We start from the raw sequence: 16,433 nt of genomic DNA, 5'->3' as shown, positions 1-16,433 counted from the left end.
AGGGTGAGCTGTGACAGGGCGAGAGAGAGGCATGGACATATACACACTAACAAACGTAAGGTAGATAGCTAATGGGAAGCAGCCGCATAGCACAGGGAGATCAGCTTGGTGCTTTGTGACCGCCTGGAGGGGTGGGAGGGAGGGAGACGCAAGAGGGAAGAGAGATGGGAACATATGTATAACTGATTCTCTTTGTTATAAAGCAGAAACTAGCACACCATTGTTAAGCAATTGTACTCCAATAAAGAGGTAAAAAAAAAAAAAAAACTGTTGTGAGGATCAAATGAATTACTATTGATGGGGGGAGGATATCCGCCATCAATACCCAAGCATCCCTGCACATTCTTGCTGGGTTTGCCAAGGCTGAAAGGCCCGACAACACTTCAGCCAGGCCATTTCCCAAGGTTGTGTTTGTAGCAAGTGACCGAGATGATGAGGTACTAATATCAACCCTCCCCAAAGAGCAGGCTTGCTTCTGCTTACCATAAAAGTGGCAAGTCGGGCTTCCCTGGTGGCGCAGTGGTTGAGAGTCCACCTGCCGATGCAGGGGATACGGGTTCATGCCCCGGTCCGGGAGGATCCCACATGCCGCGGAGCGGCTGGGCCCGTTAAGCCATGGCCGCTGAGGCTGTGCATCCGGAGCCTGCGCTCCAGAACAGGAGAGACCACAACAGTGAGAGGCCCGCGTAACGCAAAAAAAAAAAGTGGGACGTCCACCAAGCTCAGTGTTCCTCTCCTGTAGTGCAACTGACTGCCTGGGTAGGCATCCGTCCTGGGCTACCTCATGGGACTTAGGACTGTAGTGAACCAGCATGTCATGCTGACATTCTGGTTACTGGTTTTGTAATGAATAAGAAAGCATCTTTTGTTGCTGACCCAGGAGTCTTGAGTCCTCTGTAATCATCCGGGAAACAGCAACAGATCGGTAAGCAGGATAAAACCCCAGACCCTGCACGGGTCTTGACAATTATTGGGTTGTGGCCAAAAGGTTCATTCGGTTTTTCCTGTAAGATGGCTCTAGTAGCACTTAGTTGTCTTTAACTTCATTCAAAATAATTCTGTTAGATTGTACATGACAGCTGTCATATCAGCATGCATTTAAAAAAAGACATTAAAATTGGTGAATTTTTGTGTAGCCATTTTAGTATTAAAGATGGAAGAAAAAAAGCAACATTTTCAGCATATTATGCTTTATTATTTCAAGAAAGATAAAAACACAACCGAAATGCAAAAAAACGATTTATGTAGTGTATGGAGAAGGTGCTGTGAATGATCGAACATGTCAAAAGTGGTTTGCGAAGTTTCGTTCTGGAGATTTCTCATTGGACAATGCTCCACGGTCAGGTAGACCAGTTAAAGTTGATAGCGATCAAATTGAGACATTAATTGAGAACAATCAACGTTATACCACGCAGGAGATAGCCATCATACTCAAAATACCCAAATCAGGCGCTGAAAATCATTTGCACCAGCTTGGTTATGTGAATAGCTTTGATGTTTGGGTTCCACAGAAGTTAAGGAAAAAAAACCTCCTTGACTGTATTTCCTCATGCAATTCTCTACTTAAACGTAATGAAAACGTTCTGTTTTTAAAACAAATTGTGACGGGCGATGGAAAGTGGATACTGTACAATAACGTGGAATGGAAGAGATCATGGGGCAAGCGAAATGAACCACCACCAACCACACCAAAGGCCGGTCTTCATCCAAAGAAGGTGACGTGTATATGGTGGGATTGGAAGGGAGTCCTCGATCAATGAGCTCCTTCCAGAAAACCAAACGATTAATTACAACAAGTATTACTCCCAATTAGACCAACTGAAAGCAGCACTTGACGAAAAGCGTCCAGAATTAGTCAACAGAAAACACATAATCATCCATCAGGGTAACGCCAGACTGCATGTTTCTTTGATGACCAGGCAAAAACTGTTACAGCTTGGCTGGGAAGTTCTGATTCATCCACCCTATTCACCAGACATTGTACCTTCGGATTTCCATTTATTTCGTTCTTTACAAAATTCTCTTAAGGGAAAAACTTTCAATTCCCTGGAAGACTGTAAAAGGCGCCTGGAACAGTTCTCTGCTCAAAAAGATAAAAAGTTTTGGGAAGATGGAATTATGAAGTTGCCTGAAAAATGGCAGAAAGTAGTGGAACAAAAGCGTGAATACGTTGTTCAATAAAGTTCTTGGTAAAAATGAAAAATGTGTCTTTTATTTTTACTTAAAAACTGAAGGCACTTTTTAGCCAACCCAATACATGCAAGGTACTTAGGGTAACGACTGGCACGTATGATCTTACTGGTTACTGAGAATCAGTTCTGGGCAGGCTTGAGTACTGCACTTGGTCAGTGAACCAAGGCTACCACCCAAGGATGAGGATGACCCAGAGGAGAGCCAGCAGGGCCCTGCACACAATGCATGGTTAAAACCATGTTGACGTTACCTTCACTGAACTAGGCCAACTCAGACTCCAGAAACAGGACAGTAAAGTTAACTTGTATTTTCATCCTTAGCATTCAGCCTTAAACAGTCATCTTTCATGACTGCCAACTTTTTTTCTAACTAGAACCCAGATGTCATGTATTTATGTTAGGGCAGATTCATTACAGCTCTCAATAACCTTTGACTCCCAGAATGTCAGAGCTGAATGGAACCTTGAAGACTTTATTTCAACTCCCTTATTTTACAGAATAAACTGACACCCAGAGAGAAAAGAGATAAGTAACTTGCCCAGCGTTACATTTTAAGAAGTAGTTAGCTTACTCTCTATATAACCTTTTTAAATTGCCAAGAAGCTCTTAAAAAAATACAACTTAATAGGATCAGTTATATATCCTATTTAGCTTATTTCAACTCTGTATAGCATGATTCTATAAAATAAGATGCACCTTGAAAACACGAAGCGGTGGTACTAAGATCAAAATGAAGTTTCTACTAGTTTATGGCAACATGGTTGATGACAGGTGTAGATAGGAAATGCTTTTAAATAAATCTTTCACATTCAGTCATTGATTTCCTATCCATTGGCCACCCATCTGTATGTTACTTCTGGTTTTGTAATGCCATAGGATACACCATTAATAATATTTGCAGAAACAAGTGAAAATGATGGTGATGATCTTCAGGGTTGGAAACATGCAAGTGATAATAGATTACTTAAAGGGAGGGCTGAAAGCAGGGGTTTGTAATGTAACATTCTGATCCACAATTAGCTACAACAGAGCTGGTAGAAAGAGCATGGAGCCCTGCACAATTCCTACTTTAAGGTATAGGTAATGCCTCAATTCCATTTTACACAGAGATATGGCCACTTAAAGCTTCGTATTTGGTCTCAGACCTACTCGGCTTATATAAAAATGGAGGATTTGGAGCTCTCAGAAATTCACAAGACCATCTGAAAACGGTCTGATGAAGCAAGCATAGGATATACGCAGCAAGCCTGAGAATTTAGAGATCAGAGAACATGAGTTAGCGCTGCTTTAGTAAAACAAATACATGAAAAGCCAAACCACCAGCATGGATAAAATCCAGGCTACTTTTATTTTTTTGCATTGTAAGATTATTCTTCCCTTTAATAGCTTGTTTAAAGACCATTAGCTACTCAACCAAAGGGGGAGAAAAATGCAAGCTAATGCACTGCCAATGAAAAACAAGCTGTGAGGTCAGCCCAAGAAAAGATTATTTCTACTCACAAACGTTCTGTGTACACACTGACTCTTCTGGAACACATTGATTTTGTAATGCAAGGTATTAGACTGCAGAGCATATTATTAGAGGAAATGCTTCTGCCAAATTTATTTTAACCCATCTTAACTTTCCATAAGTTCTTGCCTTGAATCGTGGGCAATGTAAGTGAAGAGAAATTGGAGTTATGACACAAACTTCAAAAAAATGCAGTCTTACCTGTACAATCTGTAACCATGTGAAGCACTGCGGGACAAGAAAGTCAAGAAAATGACTAGGAGGAGGGCAGAAAGGGAGGAGCCTTAGGTCAGAGAAAGTAATCAACGTATTGAACCTGTAGCCTAGATCTTCAAAGACACAGCTCTCTACATTTGAGGGCTGCAATCATTCACAAGCAGGTTTAGGACAACATAGTACATACATGGACACCTTTTACTGTTTTCTCCGAATCAATGACAAATGGAAAACACCTATGATAAATGAGACATTAAACTAAGTTCTGTGCCTTGCTGAATTTCTCATCTGGTGTGAGAATAAAATCCAACTGGTCTTAACTGCAGTAGCTAGCCCGTATGGCACCTCTGTGTGAACTAGGAAAAGTGGTCCCCGGAAGTCACAGTCCTGTGAATAGGCAAATGATTTGGTAAGTGATGTGACCTCTGTGGTCTCACACCCGTGAGCGGGGCCCAACCATACACAGCGGCCCTGGTCTCGATTACACGTTTAAGTTCAAAATGTCAGTGTGCAGTCTACACAAGGTCTTGCTTTCTCCACATAGAATCTTCCTTAAGCAGCTTCAGCCAGCATAATATGCTGTTAAGCCTTTGAGATTTTATCAGTGATTGATCTTGAAGCACATAAAACACCACCTCCAGAGTTGTCCCTCCCTCGACCAAAACGAAAGGTGAAAAACGCCACCTGTCCAGCCCCAGCAATTATCACTCATCTCCTGTTTTGAGGAAAAATCACCCACCTGATTGGGTCAGTAAATGGTTAGCTTAGAAGTTGCAGGGTGGAGATGGGTTGCCAGCCTAAAGCTACCTGAGTCCGCAAAGCTCAAGAAATTATATGCCTATTGCCACGCAGCACAATAACAGCACTAAATTGCTGTCTGGAAAGTAGTGGTTACACAATTTCTTTAGTAAATCTGCGTGGAGTGTAGGCCTTTTGCCCAGGTCGATTTCTCATACTTACCCACTCCACCCATCCCCAGCTCTATCACCTCATTAGTGTAGCCTGGTTTTTCAATTTTAACCCCACAAATGTCTAAATAAGGAAACTTAATAGTTCAGACTTCTTTGTAAAGCTTTGCTCACCCAATTATCCATATGCAGCAACTTAGAGTGTATTAAAAAGGCTAAAAAACAAAGACAGACACTTCAAGTACCAAATTGGCCTGTGTATGGAAATTGAAACTAGAGCTAGTAACATAAACTTAGTTATATACGTGTGTATCAAAGAATTACATGAACCCTTTACTGACAGAACTCAAGAAGACGGTCCTTTGCCCAACTGTCTACAATTTCCCTGGGAGGGAAATTCTTGCATATAACCCCACTCCACAAATTGCAAAATGAAGAATGAGTGATTACCCAATTAGTGAGTGGAGCCAAAGATCTTAATTTGGTCTCTTTTCTCAACACAGTAGCTGTTCTAAGGAGCCTCTCCACACTTGTGCAGTCAAACTTTCCAGATAGTTCTACAGAATTAAAGACACAAGTGAACTTAACTGGAGCTGATACTTTATGATAGCACTTTATGTGGAGCAACTTTGAACGACATTTTACCATTAATTTAAAGCTGTATTTGTTTAAAGAGCTCGATGACATGTACATTAATTAGGCACACATGAGATTAAAAATCTGTTTTTTGAGGCAACTGGGGATATTTGATTATGAATTGAGTGTTAGATGATACCAAGGAATATGTTAATTTTTAAAGATGTGACAAAGTCAGTAATTTTTATAGAGATGCACACTGAAGTATGCAGGAGTAAAATGACGATATCTGGGATTTGCATTAAAGTACTTTAGCACGGAAAAAAATAAAGGATGGATGAAGCAAATGTTGAAAATCAAAATAACTACTATACATAGTTAATGGTATAATACCCAATGGTGGTTCATTATACTATCCTCTCTACTTTTTAGTATGTTGAAATTTTTCATACCTTTTATTTAAAAAGCCTTATTAACTAGCCCATATTATAACTAAAGTGAAAACTCTATTTTAGCTCTTTTATTGATACTTTTAGCTAGGGGAAAGGCCAACAAATTAAAGGTAGAGAAAAATTCCTCATAATTTTGAGCAGATCTTTACAAAAGCATGTGGATATCTATCACAGAAGAACAAATAGAGGTGTTTTTTTTAAGGATTTTACCCAACATCTTTTCTCCCTTGGACGAACACCAGAATTGCCAGGTGATTGAATCAATAACGTTTGTGAAATCATTCATTCCTAATGAAGTCGTAGATTCCTACCTAGGCCTGCCTGAATAGCCAGCTGAGAAACTTCTCACTTGCACTAGGCACCACGACATAGAGCCCTAGCAGACGGAGAGACTGGAGGCCGATTTGCTGTTCTGTATCTGGTAGCAATGTAGCTGACTCTCGCTAAAGCAATACAGCAAAACCTTCATTAAACCAAAGCCTGTGTAAGTGGTGATTAGTAAGATTTTGCTTTCTACATCCTTTCATGAGAAAGGCACCAATACCCTTTTCCCCAGGCCACCTCACATAAAGCAAGCAAGGATCAAGATTCAGCTGAATGTCTGTTCAAGCTACAGCCCAAGTAAATCATTTAGACTGAAACGGATTCAGCCTGATCAGGTAAATAAGTTTTAAATTAGTGTGAATTGATTTATTTCTACTACATTCATAATAAATAGCTATGTGAAAATGTATCTCAGCCTCCCTTTACATGCATCATTTTTGAGCTGTCTTCCACTTGAGTATCTTCTACAAGATGCCCACTTGGATATCAAGTAGATAACTGTATTTCAAGTCATCTGTCCATCATCTTAGTTTCTTCAGTCATGAGACAAAAGAAAATATCAAACAGCCAAAATCTGACAGAAGGAATTGGTCTCTTCTGCATGGCAGACGGAATATAGGACCAGGAGAAAGTTGGGTCTTCAATAATCATCCCGATGGTGCTACTGATATCCAGTGCTATTTAGTCAAATGTGCTTATTCATGTAAATTAGCATATATTATGTATGTACTATTTTCAGAGCATCCTGTTATTTACAGTGTTCTTTGAGACCAGGTTGGAAAAGAATATGATTTTACTTCAATGACATGTTGCTATTGCCAGAGCTCTTGACACTCAGAGTGAAATCTAGGTGGATTACAATGATAATTGTTCCAAAAAAGGAACAAAAAAAGAGATTGAATAATTTTTCACTTTCAGAGTGCCTGAAGCATAATGACTCAGTGCTATAGCTAACTTTGACAAGAGAACTGAGAGCTTTTAAATTTATCTCTAGGTCAGACTCCTTAACACATCAGTGACTCAGTTTTCTTATTTGTACAACAGCAGTAAGCTGCCTGACAAGACAGAATTGTCATAGGTATCTAGTGAAGCTTTCTTAACAGAAATTTTAAATGCCTCAAATTGACACATGGAAAGAAAAGGATAGCCTGATTCTTTTTTTAAAAAAATTACAGTGAAAAATAAAAGTTAAACTCACATCTTGTATTCATTAAACACAAAGAATTATTAGCAGAAGGACAGAATGTATAATCTTTCAAATGGACAAATGGCATTGGAGAGAGAATAAGCAATCAATTAGCATGCAGCCATATTATGGCACTTCATACAATAATAATCTTAGAACTATCAAATTGCAAGAAAGCCATTAAACTATCCAACCACAATACATTTGATTCAGGTAATGCAAGGGGTTAACAATAATGCTCTATACTTGCATAGCAATATAGAATTTCCCATATGCTTTCGCATTCATTACTGTGTTTTATCTAAACCACCTTGTAAAGCAAATCAGGGAAGCGTTTATCGCTGACTGGCAGATGTTAATCAAGGGCTCAAACCTCTGGTATTAAACAGCTCATCAGAGATCACAAGCAACTAAAAGATAGAATAAATACTGGAACCCAGGTCCTTTGGTCCTCCATTCAGTATTCTTTAGCCAATAATCTGATATCTCCTATTAATACCAATAAAATATTACTTGGGTCATCACCAGTTGTTTTTTTTTAAATTTTTATGGGAGTATAGTTGATTTGCAAGGTTGTGTTAGTTTCTACTGTACAGCAAAGTGAATCAGTTATACATATACATATATCCACTCTTCTTTAGATTCTTGTCCCATATAGGTCATTACAGAGTATTGAGAAGAGTTCCCCGTGCTATACAGTAGGTTCTTATTAGTTATCTATTTTATATATAATACTGTGTATATGTCAATCTCTATCTCCCAATTTATCCCACCTTCCCCAACTTCCCCCTTTCTTCTATGGTAGCCATAAGTTTGTTTTCTACATCTCTGACTCTATTTCTGTTCTGTAAATACTTTCATTTGTACCATTTTTTTTTTTTTTTTTGATACTGGTTCCCCACATGGAAGTTCAGGCTGTGACATCACAAGAACCCAACCAAACAAACGAGGCAGTAAGGGATGAGATCGTCCAGCCAAGAAGTTTCTCGACTTTCAAAATTAGAGAAAGGACACAGAAGAATGTACAGATAGGTTCATTTGATGAAGCATATATTCTAAGAGAAAAAATGGCACATTTCTTTTTCAAAAAGCCTCTTTTCAACAGTTTACACTCTCAAAATGTCTGGCCTATAGGGAAAGAATCCCCAGCTAATAATCATTTGTTGAGTAGCTCTGCACACCAGCACCGGTCTGCAAGGTTTTCAAGAATAGGCATAAAGCAGGACCCTTGCCCAGAAGCAGTTTAAAATCTTTTGGAGGTATGAGATCAGCATATAACATTCAGACCCACGATAGGAATTCAGAATAAGGAAGAGCCTTCAGTAAGCTGAAGTTTAATGGAAGAATGAGAGAATTATGAGGCACCAGCTGGACTGTGAGAGGCGGATTAGATTTATAAAGGAGAAATATGGTGGACATTTCCAATTTGGTGAAGATGTTCAGGGTGGGTAGCAGGAAGGAGAGGCAATGGATCGGCAGGAGGAAACCGAGATGTAGAGAAATATGACGAGTAAATGGATGAGCTAGGAAATGGATGAATGGATGCACTGCAATTGGAATCCAGGTCTCTAACCCTAAACATCAAACTCTTATGCCATTCTGCTCCTCCTAACTGGTCTTCCTGCCTCCATTCTGGCATCCTTGTCCAAGAAATTCTCCATTGTATTAAGTTTCTTTCTGAAATACAATTCTGATCAGCTCAGTCTCCTCCTTAGCATTTTTTCAATGACTTAGTATGGCTTTCAGAAAGAAGCTGAAACTCTAACATGGCATACAAATACCCATCATGAACTGGACTCACTCTCTTTTCTAACGGGTCTACCATATGGAACCTTTGTTTCAGCCACTAACATCTATCCACAGCTTCTTTACTGGACATGCTACCACGTCTCTCTACCTTTGTATTCGTTGTTCTTTCACTCTTAAATGCCTTTCCCTCCCCTTCTTCAATTAATGCCTTATTCTTCAAGCCTTGGTGCAAATGTCACCTACTGTGGTAAGCCTTTCCTTACCACACTCAAGCATCCAATTAGATTCAGATGCCTCTCCACGTTTCTATTATCACCCTGCTAATACATATTCCCATTGTTCCTTATCACACCACTCTGTAGTCATTAATTAACTTCCCTGTCTCCCTCACTAGACAATGGCACCTTTGTATCACCAATCTTCGGAATAATGCCTAGAACATAGTACATGCTCAGTAAGTGTGTGTCATACAGGAACACACTGTGCTCAGCCTTTATCAATTAAAATCAAAACATGATTTATCCAACTAAAAACAAATAACCAAATACTCAGGAAGTTATGTAAGAACCAGAACATTAACTTCTGTTATTTCAAGTTACTAATGTGACTCTACTATCTAAACAACCAAAGCCTTCAGGAATTATACAGAAACACAAAGTCAAAATGCAAAAACATCAAAGAATGTTAAGCCACTCTACACCATGGTATGTGTGTGAGGACTGCTGGTTCTACCTTAACACTAGCCTCTATTAATGGTTAAGTCACTGCCTTAAAAACGTGGGATTTAGGATGTCCCCTTCATGACACTTCTAGAGCTCTCTGTACTACTTGAGTTGACAAAATACATTCCATGGTTGACATCAAATTACTAATTAAGATTCATGCTGTTTGATGACATGCTACAATCTGGGCCTAACCAGATAGTTACATAAAATACAAAGCTCTACTACTAAGGCATTATCCAAACTGTGATGAGTCCAAAACAAGGTTGCCTTCATTAAAAAGAACCAAAATAAAAGGGTCATTATGAGGATGCACAGATGAAGAAAATGGAAGTAAGCTTTGTCAAATTGATTTAATTAATCTCAAGCAGAAGTTGTTAAGAGTCCTGAAATGTCGCTCTGAAAAAATTCTAATACCCATCAAAAGGTTGAGGATATAAATGAAAGTAGTTCCTCTCTATAGAAAACATGCCTTCCTTCTTCAGTTTCCCAGAACAATGAGAAACTAAATGAAAACAACTGAATCACAAGCCTTATACTGTACGCATCCACTATACGATAGCTATCAATTTAAATTTTGTATGCAGTAAAAACTTTCATTTTAGCTAATACTATATAGGTGTGTGTAATTAATCGCTTACTCCCAGACGCACTATCTTCAATATCTACCACTCGTGTGGTCAGTGTTATTTCCCTTCTCCCTTGTCGGTGACCTCCTCCTCTCCCCAGTCTCTTCAAGTGGAATCAACCGGCATTTCCTTTGCTCTCTCTCTGGTAACCCAAAAGTTCTTATTCTTCTATAGGAGACATATGCCTTTGAGAAACTGATGAAAACTATGAGGCCCAGAAAACTGAATGTACCTACATACACTCAAATTTTTTCATATGACTTCAGTTTAAGAACCCTTATCCCCCATAATCACCTACACAAATAATTTCTACTACCATATGGCTCTCTTTTACAATCCCCCACAACTCCTTTACACACACACACAAACACAATTAAGGACTACTACAGTGGTTAACAACATAATACTCAAAATAATAAAATTTAGTCTAGGTAAAGCTTTATTTTACCAGCAATATTTATTAAGAATCCCAGATGAACTCCTCTCTACATGGCCTTAGAACATGTTGAGCACTTCAGTAAGACAACTCAAAATAAGGAGTAAGGCATTTACTTTAAAAGTTTTCCAAGTCTTATTATTTGGTCAACTTTCTTGCCTTAAAATGTGCTGAAATGTCTTCCTAAATTTATGTTTATAAACTCTGACATATCTGCTTGTAAAATCAGGTAAGGCTCAAAAATTATTTTGAGTACAAAAGCAATTTCCCATTGATATTCACAAACTCTTGGATTCAAATACTTGTTCTACTATATCAAGCTATACTCAACACCAAATAGTGTTAGCTAGGAACTGAAAGTGATACCATCTCATAACTTTCTAGTTACCTTGTCAAAGCATAAAAGATGAAACAGGACAAATGACCAAAAGGATGGGAAGAATAGAATCAAGGTGTTATTACTAACAGACAGAGATAAGTGCTTTTTCTTGAGCTCACACATCCTAAAAGTGGAAGGCTCTTGCTAGATGTACCAAACTCTTTGTGGAAACTATCAGTTCGCTTTTACTTTTGCTTAAACTTTTAATCACTGTTTAAACCAGTTTTGTACTGGATCCAAAAAGAAAAAAGAAAGAAAGAAACATGATCACTCTTTTACCGCAAACTGATAACATTTCAACATCAGGATTTTTAAATACATTAAACTTTGGTAATACACTCGCAAAACTTTTCTAAGTTTTATAACAGGGGCACCCATTAATCCCATTAACCCCCTGCCAGTATAGACAATTCACAAAGAGCTTGTGACTCAGTTCCTTCACTTGTAAATACTTGGGAGGGGGGGAATATGAGGACACATCAAGTAATTCTTACTTTGCCTCAAGTTAGGGTGGAATTGATGAGACTTTAGACTGGTTGTTTTATTCTACCCCACTAGGTCCCTTTCCACATAATGGAAGGCTACATATTTCCTGTAACGATAATACTTCGGTCACTGTTTTCCAATCTGGACAGTTCATAATTGAAAGGCAAACAGCAGGCAAGGGAGAGAAGCACAACAGGTACATACCAAATGGCCAGATACCCTTAGAAAAGGCTATAGTTATACATCACTGCCTCCTTCCTTATTATAATCAAGTTGCTGGTTAAAACAGAAAACTAGATATGCAACATGGGGCTTGTGCTCCAGACCTAAACGAAGAAACTTCAGACAGAGTATTTGCTGAATTTGTGCTAGAAAACCATATCCCCTCTGCCACCCAAATTAGAAAGTTTATTGATAAATGTCTGCCTAATATTTGACAGTGTTGGCAAAAATAGTCTTTGGCCAATATACTGTAAGAATTTGACCTGTTTTTAAGTTTCACTATTATTAAACCATTTTCCTATAAGCTAAAGGAGAAAAAAAAAAGAGGAACCGTTTTAACTGATGAGTTGAAGACACTCCAGTATTTCTCAATCTAATACCAGGCCCCATAGATTTCATTCCTCTGCACATGAAGTCAGGGGCAGGAAATGGACTGCTCCCCACTGGGGCACACACTCTCAGGACGGGGAGATCTGTGCGGTCTGCCTACTGCTTTTGAGCGTTCTTAATCAACTAACTGGAAGTACTGGACGACTCTGACGATTACACACACGACAGTCGGTGGTACCTCAGCCAGCCTCTAACTCCCACGCTCCCCCCACTCTTCCAAAGAAATGTTTCTCGGAAGAGCACATGGAGAGGCAAGGGGAAAAAAATCATGTAGGCGCCTCTTCCTTAGATATCTGGTCAAGTAGAAAGACTGGGGGCCTACGTTGTGTGTTTTTTGTTGTTGTTTTGGGAATTTTTGTGTTCGGTTGGTTAATTGGTTGTTTTGGGGTTTTTCTGTAAGTCTGTGGGTGGGCTCCCAAGTAGTGGGACTGAAAAAAAGAGCTAGGTTCCCCTGCCCGAACCCTAAGCTTTAAGAGGCAAAAACCCAGCAACTGACAAGGGTGGGAGGGGAATGGAATCGCGCAAAGAAGGTTCGCGCCCACAAGTTAGACAAACAACAGCCCCTACCCGGTACTCGGGGTCTCCCCAAGTTGGGGTGGGGCCTTTCTCCTTCCCGCACCGCCTCCCGGGCTGCCAAGAGGGAGAAAGGGGTTAAGTGGAGAAGGGGGTGCTCTTCCGCCCCCACGCCGTCTCCGCGCCTCGGCGTGGCCGCTGCTTTAGCGGCTCCCGGAGTTGTACAGCGAGGTCGCGGTCACCCTTGGGAGGGGGCCCCGGGTCCCCCCGTGTTCAACGGCAGGAGGATCCCGGGGCTCTCGCTGTCCCCAAGGCCGGCGGGGGCTGCGGGAGCACTCACCAATTTAGGTTTGTTTTTCGTTTCCTCTTCGTTGGCGGCCCGGTTCCCCGCGCTCCGCTTGTTGCTTCGGCCCCCACCGGGTTCCTCGCCGCAGCCTCCGGCGCCCGACGCCGCCGCCGCCCCGGGCTGCTCCATCTTTCTCCGGCCCTGTCACCTGTGCCCTGGAACCCCACCTCTCCTCCACTGAGGAAGCCCCTCGGGGCGGTCCCGCTGCCCCGCGTGGATTTGGCAGCACCTCCTCCTGAGAGGGGGAGAGAGTGGGTCTGCCGAGTTCACGTCCCCGGGGCTCCCGACGCGACAAGCCGTTGCCACTACTCTGCGCTGGGGCAAGCCCTGCCCCCGAGCGGCTGCAATTACCACGGTCGCCGCCGCCGCCGCCCTCAGGGTGGTGTTTAGGGTGGAGGGAAAGTAGGTGCCTATCTCTTTAAGAGGGCCTCCGCACACGTGATTCATCAAAGTGCCCGCAGTCCGCCGCCCGGGCGCGGAAAGCTGCTTCCTACTCCTGCTGCCGAGCCGGCCGGGCTACTGAGCATGCCCGGCACGGCGACAGCTGCCAAACTAAAGGACTTTAAGCTGCGGTTAAGCACTGATTTCCCTTCCTAGGGGCCTAGCGTGAAATGGGAGGGAACTAGCCAAGAGAGAGGAGGTGTAGCCCATTTTACAGATGGGGACACTGAGGCCCGGCAGGATTCACGTGTGAGTTTTACCTGAGTCTCCGCTTCCACTCGTGTAGGCCAGAGCACCTTTCCCGGCTGGCCGAGGCCTCGCTGGGGCTGTGGTTGTGCTCCCCTCCGTGGGAGGGGTTGATTGGCAAGGCAACTAGCATCCTGTAGGAAAACCCCCAAGGGGAGCGCTGATTAATTGCCTAGACAGACTGTACGGGTGAAAGTGTAAGGAGTGGGTGCTTTCTGTTGCCATGATTGCGTTGCGACCAAAGAAATACAGTCGTTCCTTTATTCCCAGGCTGCCAGGTAGTAGAAGCAGCAGGCGCCCACTGCCTAATCCCAAGGAAGTGTAAGGCTCTTTAGCCAAAGCACCTATGGAGAGCTAACAATTGGATTGAGTGCTATTTTCAGTTTCCTGAGCTACTTTGGGTTTATAGTTGTTGTGGGGAGCGAATAAGATCATGTGTGTCAAAGCTTTGTTAAAAATGTAAATCTCTAGACAAATGCTAGGTGATTTGGTGCAGCGGCAGCAACAGGGCACCGCTGGTATTCGTAATCTTTCCTCCTGCAGTTGTCAGGAAGAGGCCCACGCCGCTTTAAAAATAAAGTTCACATTGAGAACATTAGCGGGGCCGGGCAGAACTTGAATGAACCACCATCATACAATCTAGAGAAGCTACCTGAAATGTAAATTTAGATACCAGGTCTACAAACATGCTCATGTGCCTGTTATTCAGGTATCTTCAGGCTATGACCCTTTTGCCCTTCTCCCCTTCAACCTAACTTCTGCTATGCCGAAGCTAATATGTTTATGAACATATTTTTTGAGAGTGCATTAGGATAAATTTGACCATGCTGTAGGTGTGATTGTGATGAGGCAATTAACTTGGAAAGTAGAATAAAAAGAATGTTAGGCATCTGAAAGCCGTCTTAATCCTGGCTTTGCCATTGTCATTAACTTTCTTTTTAATCATGCAGATGGTAAACTACCCAAGGACAGCAGAGAAGAGGGAATACATGCTCCCAGACAGGATGGGCAAGGAGCCCTAAGGTAAATTTGCTTTGTTGAAGTTTCTGTTTGACTTAAAATTTGATGTATATTCTGAATTTAACTCACTACACACACACACACACACACACACACACACACACACACGTGTGATTTGAATTACTTAAATGCCCCCCCTCCTGAAAAATGGCATAGAAGTGGTTGCTGCAGTAAGATGTGACCTGGTTATCCACTGCTTTCACGTAATTCCTGTTTGAGAGATGTGGGTGTGAGCCATAGCTGAGTAACCCCCAAGCTCAAATGTTGCTTAATAATCTGCCCAGTAGATCTTTATTGAGCTCCTTAGAGTATACCAGGTGATATCCAGAGTGCTGTGGGTTAGGAGGATGAAGCTCACAGTCCTGCCCTTTAGAACCTCCTAGTCTACTGGGAGAGGCCAGTTGTTGATGACTGTGCTTCATTGCAACACATAGGAACAGGGAGCCCACGGAGCACATGAGGGGGGTCACCACCGGAGTGCCAGAGACTCTGGGACACCTTACCAAAGAGGATGATGTTTGAGCTGAGCCTTAAGGGTCTGACTGAAGACACTAAATATTTGTTGACAGCCTACTAAGTGTTTGATACCCTGCTAGGCATTGAGGGTCCAGTGGTGAACAAGACGGATGTGGCTTGCTCTTGTGGAACTTTCTGGCTATCGGGAAGGATATTAAACAAAAAAGTATTGAGCAATTACAAGGCAAAAAAGGAGAGTGAAGAGCATCCCAGGCAAAGGAAATGACCATAGCATGTGCAGAGACTCTGTGGTTAAGAAATTGGAGGTGACGGATAGGGGCTGCTCTTGGCAAGAGAAGCAGAACAGATGAGCAGCTTCCAGATCATGAAGGTCCCCACTTGTAGATCTCATTGGTCTGGTTTTAAAAGCGGTGAAGGCGTTGTAATACAAGTGACTTCTGTTTTGAGTGTGTGAATATTTGAAAATGGATCAACATTATTTTGAGTGTAAGGCTGGGTTTCACCATCCTCAGGCCAGGTGAAGCTACATTTGAAGTCAAATGAGAGGTACATGTAAAAGATGCATAATCTGTACTGCAAAAAGTGAGAAAGTTTGTCCCTGAGATGGCTTACATTTGACTTTATTGTGGTTATCTCAGCCCCATCTTAATTCTGGCTGTTTTCTTTTCAGCATTTTGTTCCAGTTAATGTAAACAGTCATTACAAACAAACAAACCAACCCCCTTCCTTCAAATACCAGGGCCTCTCTTGGAAGCTAACACACAAAAGGAGCCACTGGTCCCCTGCAAGGACACTTTGTCCACTGATTATGAACCAGGCACCTCACCAAGTGCAGTCCTAGGGCTGATCCCACTACATTTCTTTATTTTTACCTTCCTGGGACACACAAATAGGCCGGTGGATGGAGAGACATCTTTTCTCTGATGCTGCAGAAAGAAGAAGGCTACTACCATCAGTTGGGACTTCAAAAGTGTGTGTTAGACCCGCTGACCTTGTAGTCTCTCCCTCTGGCC

At 41.7% G+C, this 16,433-nt stretch overlaps 1 protein-coding gene and 1 long non-coding RNA gene across 6 annotated transcripts in view; one reads left to right on the top strand and one right to left on the bottom strand.

Moving 5' to 3' along the window:
- The window catches only part of DIAPH2 (diaphanous related formin 2), an 891,299-nt gene extending 877,732 nt beyond the window's left edge, over nt 1–13,567 (bottom strand). For 2 of the 5 annotated variants that reach the window (XM_079910016.1, XM_079910017.1), the window contains exons 1-2: nt 13,231–13,567; nt 12,945–13,007 (exon numbers count right to left, since the gene is read on the bottom strand). In XM_079910016.1, coding sequence (XP_079766142.1) covers nt 12,945–13,007; nt 13,231–13,365 — 198 coding nt within the window. In that variant the 5' untranslated portion in view covers nt 13,366–13,567. Of the gene's footprint in view, nt 1–12,318; nt 12,909–12,944; nt 13,008–13,230 lie in introns of those variants that run through there. The other 3 variants (XM_079910018.1, XM_079910019.1, XM_079910020.1) reach the window with 2 other exon arrangements.
- Nucleotides 13,568–14,881: 1,314 nt separating this feature from the next.
- LOC307180738 overlaps nt 14,882–16,433 on the top strand; it is a 734,518-nt gene continuing 732,966 nt past the window's right edge. The window contains exon 1 of the long non-coding RNA XR_013825766.1: nt 14,882–14,946. This is a non-coding gene — a long non-coding RNA (uncharacterized lncRNA). The remainder of the gene's footprint in view (nt 14,947–16,433) is intronic.

This window comes from Stenella coeruleoalba, assembly GCF_951394435.1.
Source record: "Stenella coeruleoalba genome assembly, chromosome: X".
Lineage (NCBI taxonomy): Eukaryota > Metazoa > Chordata > Mammalia > Artiodactyla > Delphinidae > Stenella > Stenella coeruleoalba.
The sequence above is the reverse complement of the archived record's forward strand: the minus strand, read 5'-3'. Positions and strand labels throughout refer to the sequence as shown.